The sequence below is a fragment of the Procambarus clarkii genome, chromosome 79 (assembly GCF_040958095.1).
Source record: "Procambarus clarkii isolate CNS0578487 chromosome 79, FALCON_Pclarkii_2.0, whole genome shotgun sequence".
Classification (NCBI taxonomy): domain Eukaryota; kingdom Metazoa; phylum Arthropoda; class Malacostraca; order Decapoda; family Cambaridae; genus Procambarus; species Procambarus clarkii.
In genome coordinates, this window is record NC_091228.1 from 3,754,393 (window position 1) to 3,765,860 (window position 11,468).

Sequence of the window (11,468 nt, forward strand, 5' to 3'; positions counted from 1 at the left end):
CTTTGTATGATGCATAGATTCACAAGCCTCCACTGTGTACTGTTAATGTCTGCCTCCTGCTGTGAACACCATAACTAGCGTTGTGTTCACTGATATCTGAACCTTTCACATAATTTCTATTAGTCAGAATCATCTATGACACTATCATTGCAAAATAATTGCAGCTACTTATTTTACTGATTATTAAGTGTTGTTGTGGCCTAGATTATTAAGTGTGTAGTGGCCAACAGCTGCGCTGTGAGTTGCATGCTCAAGTCTTGGTTGCTCTAGCAGTACTGAGGCTCTCTCAGCCAGGAGGGATGCAGAAGATTTTTTTTTTCAAGATGGCATCTGTTTACTGGAGTTGTGAGAAACAGGATTCGAGCCCCGTGTACCCGCGGGAATTTTGAATCTTGCTATATACTAACAAACATATGATTACCAAACCACATACTAGAAGATGAAAAGACGACAATGTTTCAGTCCGTCCTGGACCATTATCAAGTCAATTGTGACTCTTTTCATCTTCTAGTGTGGTTTGGTCAGCATTATTCAGCCACGTTACTGTGACTCATCATCTGCAAACATGGGGAAAAGGGGGTGTGTTCCACCCTACACATGATATAACAGGTAGCCCAGTACAGTGGTCAAGACAACGGTGCTCTATACAGGGGAATAGTGTTACACATTAACAGCCCCATTCAAAGGTGGATAAATTGCTCACCTGGAGAGCATGCAAAGATCTTTTAACACTATACCACTAGAATCCACTCAATAAAATATCTAAATTATTGGGCTGCCTAAATATTTTTAATCTGAATTTACTTGAGTGCAGGTGGAAGAGATACATAATAATTTAAACTTGGCAAATAATAGGACTGGTTCCAAATCTGCTCACAGAAATAACACCACATGAGACCAGAAGGCATGGCAAGATGTGCAGAACACCCCCATTGAAAAGCAGAAGTGCAATAGGTGCCTTGAGAGAGAACTATCAACATTAGAGGCCCGAGACTGTTCAACACACTTTCACTACACATAAGAGGTATAACTGGCCTACCCCTTACAATATTCAAGAAATAACTCGATAAACACCTCCAAAGGATACCTGATCAACCAGGCTGGGACTCGAAGCTAAGCCCCGAAACTGTCACAAGATAACCACAAGGTATGGGTCAGGGTAAACTATTACATCCACATAGACCTATTATATCCATACAGTATTTGCATCAAACATAAAACCCAGACAATAATTTTTTGAATCTTCATAAGATGATAATCGCATTACCCTGTGAATCAACAACCAATGATAATCGCTGCCTAAGAATTGAACACTATAGGAGGTCAACTCCAGGGGCATCCAAATGGACACTATGCTATGGACCCAGAACACAGGCAAACCTCGTCTGTGAAGCAGCAGCTGCTTAGCAAGCTTCCTGATGAAAAGTAGGTTCAGAGATAATGAAGACCCAATGTGTGCACTTGTTGCAAGCCTATTAGGTCTAAGGTGTCATTGACCCAACAGGCAGCACGATAGAGGCAGAGAAAATTATCAGTGTCCGGCAGCAGGATTGATGAACACCCTTCAACTCGCATGTAGTGTGTGCAGACTTGACGGGTTAATCCCTAACCCTTAAACCGCGCACGTTACCACTCATATTGGGGGCCCAGAAGCGAAAAATATTCGAATTATGTAAAAATAACGTAAAAATGTTAAACAAATCTCCAACTTATTGGGTTCAGTGTCGCGAAACTTTCATCAAAATATTTTCAGAAACCAATTTTTAGACGAATTTTTAATAAATAAGAACATTCTGTTGATAAGGAGAACAGTTCATATAAACTGGAACTGAAGGATAATGCAGTAATAAAGAGATGCAAGCACCTGTCCAATGCTCAAAGAAGAAGAATAGTAGTAAAAATTGTCCACAAAGTGGACATGCAGTTGGTGCCTTTATATCATTGCTGAGTAATACATAATAAATAATAATGAGTAACTATGTTATGTTCTATTTTGTTATATATCATATAAATACATTGGCCAATGTTAATATACAGTACTTTACTTTTATCAATGTCCAACAAAAAATTATTTTTAGGAGATTTTTGTTCAAGATTTTAGTTTTTTTCTCCTTTGTTTATTATCTGATTTCTACATTTACATCTTGGAGAATGCATATGTTTCCCTAACTATGTGAAGATAGAATGAAATTGAGCAACAAATAAATCAGTTACAACTCGCAATACTTAGGACTTTCAATTTTTCTTGGCTGATTTTTTTCTCCGATTTCAAACTATTTTCTTTGTCTCTTTAGGTTGTTTTGATGATTAGGGACCATATTAGGGCATTTTTACTTATATAAAGTATACCCTAAATATATCCCCTAAATCATTATAATTATTATAATTATCCCTTTATTTTGTGTTTTTTGGGGGTTATTTTTTCTTGACTTCATTTCAACACACATTGACCAACAACTTTCACATTCGAGTACGAATGCCAAACAATGTTCATTAAAACATACAATTAAATTAACAAATTAAAACTACCTGTACCTTTATTCATGGTTGATAACTTCAACTTCAATTATCTCTGAAACTAGAGTTTTAAATTTGAGTGGCTTCTAAAATTCTAGTTTTTGACCGATTCTATTTTAACATGCAGTATTGTGCTCAGCTGTCTGTTCTATAATCCCTTCAGAATGGATTTTTCATTAACTTTATACATTTGGATTTATAATTTTTTGGGGGTTTAAATTTGCTGCATATTTCAAATACCGTATTGACAAATTTTTTTACGGTAAACTACTGTATACTGAAAACCAATATCCTAATTTGATGAAAATGAAGATCATATGCTATTCTGAGAGAATAATAACATTAAATGAACAATTGGTGATAGTTCATATTATTTATTCTGAATTGAAAATCTGAAGTTTTCAATATTCAATTTTAAAATTAATTTTGATTCTCTTATTTTTCAAGTTACATTGTGATCATTTAGACAAAGTTGGAGCATTTGCCTAGTTGATTATACAAAAAAAAAAAAAATTGGAGTGTTTGTGCAAGTTTTAAAAACCTATGTTAAATTATGTTATCTTAAATCATATATGTATGTATTGCGGGGTTTAAGGAGTTAATAAGCCATGTGTAGACCCACAGGAAAATTAAGAGAGCCTGAAGTTGACTAACCAAACAGGATACCTGACCAATGCTCGCCAGCACTAGGGATGGAAAACTACAAATAGCAGTGGCATAATCAGAATCAGATGGGAATGCAATGACAGCCAAATATACAGCACTTCTCTCAAATGCCTCTAGAAGCCATCTCCAGTTGCAATAAATCCCTCCAACAAATCAGGGTCTGCCAAATCACATACAGTCTGCCGAATCGATGGTGCACCATACCAGTATACAACGGAATTTTTTTTTTATATATTACTGTAATATGTTTGCCACCTAATACATCCCATGGTCACTCACCCATCTATTAGGGACGTCCTCTTCGTTGACAGCTGCTGTAGCTTTCGATTTTGTGTTCTCAAACTGTACACTCTGCAAGTAGAAATGAGTATTTACAATACATAATTATAAAAGCAAAATATTAAATTAACTTCTGTAGTATATTTGTAAAAGTTTACTACAATTTAGAACTAAACTAAAACAAACTAAAAGAAAACTAAGCACCTATGCAGAGAACTTCTTTTATATTAATATATATAATGTCCAAATTTATCATCAAATTTAACCACTCTCCTCATCTGGTTTGATTGTAAACCAGATGAGCAATAAACCAGAAGCAATCAAACCATTATCTGAGGTTTGATTGTACGAGTTAACAAAAAGCCAGCAATCCATTACAAACCATTGTTATTTATGCATATACAAGAAGGTACATTGGGAATGTGAGGATACATAATATGGTAATTACAGTCTTGTAAAGCCTCTAGTACGCGCAGCGTTTCGGGCAGGTCCTTAATCTAAGAAAATTTTAAGTAGGTAAATACTTGCAAAATTTATAGACAAAAAAAATGATAAGTTACATGGAATGAAAAAAAGAAGACGAGAGAAAATTGTAGGTACAGTATATTAAAGCACATAGGTAGCTAAGATTGTTGGGTGTAGAGACCAAAACAGTCAAACTCCCCATCCACCCCCAAACAATGTAAACAAATGATCAAATCTCTTGAAACTAGCACAAGCTTGTTAGCACTACCCTTGTGGTGTCAGCCAATTGGGGAAGGGGCCAGAGCTTCAGGTCCTTCAAACCAATTATGGAGCAGATGTGAAGACAATTATACAATTTAAACAAAATTAAATTTAAGACTTTTTTTTTTAAATTGAGGACACAAATTCCAGCTATGGAAACAAAGATGACGAAAAGACATTGGAAAGTTTTTTGTGAAAGAGTGTTAGACAGTTGGAACAAGTTATGAGAACAATATGGAACACCTTTTTCTTTCTGTTTTATCTATCTCTGTTTTATCTATCTATCTATCCCTCTCTTTTCTCTCCCTCTCCTTTCTCTCCCTCTCCTTTCTCTCCCTCTCCTTTCTCTCCCTCTCCTTTTTCTCCCTCTCCTTTTTCTCCCTCTCCTTTTTCTCCCTCTCCTTTTTCTCCCTCTCCTTTTTCTCCCTCTCCTTTTTCTCCCTCTCCTTTTTCTCCCTCTCCTTTTTCTCCCTCTCCTTTTTCTCCCTCTTTCCTCTCTCTCTCTTTCCTCTCTCTCTCTTTCCTCTCTCCTCTCTTTCTTCTCTCCTCTCTTTCCTCTCTCCTCTCTTTCCTCTCTCTCTCTCTCTTTTCTCTTGTTCCCATTTACTCCTTTTATTACCCATACATACCCTTTATTACACCTATCTTTGACCTTGCTTTTACCTTCCTCTAAGATTTCCTCCTCCACACCTCTTTCTAGCTTTACTTATGCCCGTGCCTTTCTCATCTCTTCACAATTGACTTGATAATGTTGATAATGTTTCAGGATGGACCGAAATGTCGTCATCTTTTCATCTTCTTCTGTGTGTGGTTTGGTCAACATTCTTCAGCCATGTTATTGTGACATCATTTGCAAGTTATGAGAGGTGGTAGTAGAGGCCAAGGTAGTAGAGGCTACAGACTGTCAGTACTGTAGTTTCAAAGCATTATACGACAGTACTGGGAAGATGGAACACTACGAGCATAGCTCTCATCCTATAACTACACTTAGGTAATTACTAACATCTCACATAATAAAAGCTTTTGAACAAGTGATTACAAATCAAATCACCAGTTTTATGGGGAACATAACCCAGGTCAACATGGAATTTCGAGTGGAAAGATACTGTCTTTTGTAATTACTCAACCTCTATGGCAAAATCACATATTGTAATTAGAAGAAAAACAAAATGCAGATGTTGTATACACAGACTTTGCATTGCTAAGTGTGACCACAGTAGTAACTTATAAAATGAGATCAACAGAAATAACGAGTAAAGTGGGGTATTGGATTTTCAATTTTATGTCAAACAATGCAAAAAGTAAGTCAATTAAATATAATCAAACCCTAGCACAGTGAAAAACTTTGTACCCCAGGGCACAATCCTTGCACCACTACTTTTTTCTCATTCTCATATCAGATACAGACAAAAATACTACTCACACCTTCGTGCCATGCTTTGCAGTTTATACAAAAATCATCATGAAAAATACCTCTGTAGAAGACATGTTAAACTACAAGCCACTATTAATAAAATCTTCAATTTGGCAATGGAAAAGAACATGTTGATTAAGTGATCAGTTCCAGGTGCATGGGTATGGTGGAAACGAGGAACTTAAAATGAAATACAGGGTACAAGACAATCCTACTCATAGAAGGAAAACAGTATGTAGAAATATGGGAATTATAATGTCTGACAACCTGATATTTAGCAAACATAATGAAGAAAAAATAGTCAACCAGGAAAATAATAGGATCGATTATAAGAACATTCAAATTCAGGGATCCCACCGCAATGTTAACACTACTGTATTTAAATCTCTGGCATTGTCCTGTCTTGAGTATTGCTCAGTACTCACTTCCTCAGAGCAGGAGAAATTTTTGAAACAAGGGAATACAGATAACATGATGACCAAACCGCACATCATAAAGTGAATAAACTGCGACATTTCGGTCCATCTAGGACCGTAATCAAGCAGCGTAAAAGAAGAGAGGAAGGTACTGAATAGGCAAATATAAGGCAAGAGAGTGAGATGAGGAGTAGGTAAGAGGCAGCAATAGACAGCACATGACCCACAGCAAGTAATCCTCCATTGCTTATGGGACAGAGTGCTTTTAAATTCAATATATTTTTACCAAAGTCGAAAAACTTAGAAAAAGTATGTAAAAATCTCATTTTAGTGAAAATCTTGTCTTTGTTATATAATACTTTCTTTACGAATAAATAACTCCCCCCACCCACCGCAAAACTGTCCGCCATTGTCCTCTCATCATCGCTGACATACCTGATTGTGTTCTAACAATCGGATTTTTCAGAAAAAAATCAGAACTCTATACTGTATATAAAATGCTGCTTTTGATCGTTGGCAACTACAACATGGCCTGAGACAAAAGGAGGGTGAGTGTGCGAGGAAACCAACAGGCAACATGTGTTGTTCATGCAGAGCTATGGTGCAGTATTGCATCATTTCGTTGCCTCTCGCGCTGCTGTTCTGGTGATTTATTGCTACCATTTTCACGACGACGTACAAAACAAGACAAAACAGAGTGAGTGAGTGAATGAGCAATAAGAGTACAAGTGAGGAGGAGTGCATGACACGACATGACAGTCCAGCTAACAGGAGCTGCGCCTCTACACACACTTCTCATATGTAACTGTGCTGTTTGGACACTGCCAGACACTTCGCTGGCACAAGGGTCAGTGTCATTTACGGTTGTGAAAGAGGCGGTGTGGCTAGCACTGCCATCAATAAAGTTCATAATATTTATTGGTTTTGATAATGTAATGTAAATTGGATTAATTTACTCAGCTCCCAAATATTATGCATACCATACAAATAAATGGATTATTCCAATTTACATCATTCATTATAGGAAAATATGGTTCAATACTCCAACCGATCGGCACTTGACCAGCCTTCAGGAATCAATTAAGTTTGAGTACTGAGGTTCCACTGTACAGTACTTTTGTAACAATGTGAACCATCCTACATATATTGATGTAAGGGACAATTACATAGAATTTGCTGCTAATTCTCTTTGCAATCTGGAAAAAATAAAGATAAAACCAAACTCAAATATTTCAAGTCCTAGTATAGCAGTACTGTGCTATGTTAGGCCTCAGTGTATTTTTTGGTCTAGGATGATTAAGTTAAATTTTATTTGCAACAATTACAAAACCATTTCTGGTTTGTCCAAATTCAATAGTACCAAATTCTACTTTCTAATTGTCCTTCATCAATACATGTACGATGGTACTCATAATTACAATAAGTACTAATCTAATGCGCGAAAGTGTTAAATAGGAGGATGGGCTGAGGAGTAGGTGTAGACACATCCACCCCTCTTGTCACTACAACTTGCCTCTTGCCTCACTCATAATTACAACTACAAATGCTTTCTCAGCTGTTTTGTGCTCAAACTCAAGTGATGTGGAATCCAGCATAAATTATCACCTTTTAGTATAAACCCTAATCATGTAAGAAGGCATAATAAGACAAGCATTGAAAAGTGAAATATTAACAAATTGCATGTGTGAACTGTAAAGAGTTGCTGCTCACAGTCTGATGTATGAATCACAGTCCAGTTGATCAGGTATTCTTTTGGGGTGTTTATCAAGTTCTCTCTGTAACACTATAAAAGGTTGGCTAGTTATGCCCCTGATGTGCCCAAAATGCTATGCATGCTAGTGGCTTTGCAAGAATGTAAAAACATGAATGTTATGTACTCTCATAAACCCAAAGTACCTTCTTATATATAAATGTATAAATAAAATAAATGTTTAGAGGGAGAAAGTTGACAGGTCTTGTTCCTTGCATGCTGATAAAATTGTCTTAGCATACCATTTGCACTTCTGCTTTTCTATGGTGGTGTTTGATCCAAACAAACCACCTCTTGTGTGGGACTTATAAAAGCTTTATTAAGTTCAGATAGATACAGTCAACCCAATCATCTCTCCTGTAGAATTTGTTGCTTTATCATAAAAACTAAGTAATTTGTTACACAGGATCTTCCTATTTGAAAACCATACTGTCTGTCTGTTATTATGTCATTACTCTCCAGGTGTTCTACTCATTTGGTTTTAACTATTATTTCCAGTGTTTTGACTACCATGTTTGTTAACAATACAGGTCTACAATTTAGAGGGTTTTCTCATCTATCATTTTTTTTTAGATTGGAACTATGTTTACCTTTATCCAAATATGTATATCCTAAGATTCCAGTGGAAAAATATGTCTGGAATATCAGTTGAAATGGAAAACTTTGCTCACTTGCACATGCTCTCAGCACCCAAAGTGAAACTCCATTTGGTTCAACAGCTTTTCTCTTCCTAGCCCCTTGAGTAGATTTTACACGTCTCAAGACACCTCTATGTACTCTATGGTGTATTGTACTCACCTAATTGTGCTTGTGGGGGTTGAGCTCTGGCTCTTGTAAATTGTGTAATTTACCTTGTGTCTGGCTCTTTGAAAACCTAATTTTGCACACAAGGTTCTGTCCCCCAATCCCCACACGGTTCCATTCCCCAGAGTCCCCACAAGGTACCATCCCCCAGTCCCCACAAGGATCTGTCCCCAGTCCCCACAAGGATCTGTCCCCAGTCCCCACAAGGAACTGTCCCCAGAATCCCCACAAAGTTCAATCACCCCTGGACTAACTACATTAGCAGCATTCCAGGACAACTAATTTCTTAACTAGTTATTTAACTAGTTATGACCAATAGGTAATCTTGGTATTGATAATAGATATTCATATAATAACATCCATTCACATTATGAGGCATGCTGAATGTCGAATTAATTTGAAGTGTAAATGGGGATAAAATGTAAATAATGCTCCTCCAGAGCAAGAGGAGCCCATAGATGGTGGGCAGCAGGCGAGGGAGGATGCGTTGCCCAGGCTCCACTCCCCCCTGGCCCCAGCTGACAACCAATCACACATTTCTCCAACCCTCACAAGTTGCTATGAACACCAATACGCTCTCTTCCTCATTTCCAACAGAGCAACATCTGGGGCAATAGAGCTCAGCGCTCGCTAACAAACCCCGTCACTAATGAGGTAAAGGAAGTGCAGCACCTGGCTCCGCAGGTCCCCATACACACCAGCCTCGGCCAGGAGGATCCACTCCCACAATTTTACCACCACCAGACGGCAACTTGCCCCCTACGGTATTGGGCACGTATAAATTTTGAGAGGTGTGTGCCCCTTCTACGAGGGCCACAGAGCACTAACCAGCTCGCTAACTTGCCAAAGCCCAATAATAAAAGCGGGGCAAGTGAGGAGGAAGCGGCGGCCGCCCAGCTAACTCTCCCCAGCACAATTTTGGCAGGATCTTATTTTCGCTTTCCGTTCACAATGTCACCCAGGAATAACCAGGGTGCGTAAGGGCTAAATCGTCGATGGTGGTAACTTTAACATAGTAGACAATGCCAAGTAGGTGGTAGAGCGAGCGGTAGACGAGCGTAAAGTTGAGGAAGGCGCGGGATCATTTGGCAGCAGGAAGACGAGGTAGCGAGCCGACACACAAAACACAAGCAGGACTCACACTACGTAAACGTTCCACTAGTTCCTTCTTGCTGCCGGACTTGGACAGTCCACGACGCTCCAACTCGGCTTTTAACTCCACCACCTTCAGATCCTTGATGAGTCGCACGCCGTCAATCGTGAGGCTCCTGGCTCGGTCGCCCATTTTGATGCGTAAATTCCACGACCGCCCGTTCCCCGACACACACTCATTCTTACTCCATTTGCACTACTGAGAGCCAGCAGACGATAAACATGGCACGCGATTGGTCCGCCAGCCTTCCCGCCGCTCAGCTAGCCAATCATTACACAGTTCTCAGGTGGCACTCTGCAACCTTCACCAATAGGCAACAGCGTTATAAAGCAGACGATAAGGGGGGAGGAACGAAATAACATCGAACAGCGCATGTGCTGAGTACGTTGCTGAACCGTTAAAATAACACACATTTCGGTATATGGCAGTAATAGAGGACACGTTTATTCTCATACATAACGAACTTTTAAACCAAGTTTCGCCGCAGGAATAGATCCGGTGGAGGATTTTCACTCATGCTGTACCTACGCACTCGTACTACAACTTCTCCCAAACTACGATAGCAACGCGAAATAAAATATGTATACTTGTGTACACAGCTCGAGAGAAGAAATTAGCAGATTGCGTGGGGCGTCCTCAATGCGTAGGAGAAACTCCCAATCACGCAAAAACACATTTCTCACCCCCCACACACAACCACCCACGACCATATACAGATCTCCCGTCCAACTCATGCATACAGATAACACAACGAACGACCAATAACGCAAAACACTGATATCCGGACAAATAAACCACCCTACGCATACAAAAACAAACCACCTACCCAGGCAAACAGAGGACATGGACCCTGTTTATCAGGGAGAACGGGAGGGTGGACCGTTTGTGGGCCGGAGGCTTGGGAAGTGGGTCCGTTTGTGGGCGGTGTGGGGGGGCCCGTTTGTGGGCGGGAGGCTTGGGAAGTGGGCCAATTTGTGGGCGGGGGACTTGGGAAGTGGGCCCATTTGTGGGGAGGGGACTTGGGAAGTGGGCCCATTTGTGGGGAGGGGACTTGGGAAGTGGGCCCATTTGTGGGCAGGGGACTTGGGAAGTGGGCCCATTTGTGGGCAGGGGACTTGGGAAGTGGGCCCATTTGTGGGCAGGGGACTTGGGAAGTGGGCCCGTTTGTGGGCGGGGGACTTGGGAAGTGGGCCCGTTTGTGGGCGGGAGGCTAGGGAAGTGGGGCTCCATTTATGAGCTGGAAACTTGGGAAGTGGGGCCCCATTTATGAGCTGGAAACTTGGAAAATGGGCTCCATTTATGAGCTGGAAACTTGGGAAGTGGGCTCCATTTGTGAGCTGGAGACTTGGGAAGTGGGCTCCATTTGTGAGCTGGAGACTTGGGAAGTGGGCTCCATTTGTGAGCTGGAAACTTGGGAAGTGGGGCCCCATTTATGAGCTGGAGACTTGGGAAGTGGGGCCCCATTTATGAGCTGGAGACTTGGGAAGTGGGCTCCATTTGTGAGCTGGAGACTTGGGAAGTGGGCTCCATTTATGAGCTGGAAACTTGGGAAGTGGGGCCCCATTTATGAGCTGGAGACTTGGGAAGTGGGGCCCCATTTATGAGCTGGAGACTTGGGAAGTGGGTTCCATTTGTGAGCTGGAGACTTGGGAAGTGGGCCTATTTGTGAGTGGGAGAAGTGGGAACTGGGGCCATTTGTGAGTGGGAGACTTGGGAAGTGGGCCCCATTTATGAGCTGGAGAC

General features: G+C 40.3%; 1 protein-coding gene across 2 annotated transcripts in view; it reads right to left on the reverse strand.

The window, feature by feature from the left end:
* LOC123764516 (serine-rich adhesin for platelets-like) overlaps nt 1-9,935 on the reverse strand; it is a 94,014-nt gene extending 84,079 nt beyond the window's left edge. For both annotated transcript variants that reach the window (XR_011225042.1, XM_045752430.2), the window contains exons 1-2: nt 9,714-9,935; nt 3,463-3,534 (exon numbers count right to left, since the gene is read on the reverse strand). Coding sequence is in view for 1 of the 2 variants with exons in the window: in XM_045752430.2 (XP_045608386.2) it covers nt 3,463-3,534; nt 9,714-9,857 (216 nt within the window). In the remaining variant the exon portion in view is untranslated. The remainder of the gene's footprint in view (nt 1-3,462; nt 3,535-9,713) is intronic.
* Nucleotides 9,936-11,468: the final 1,533 nt, after the last annotated feature.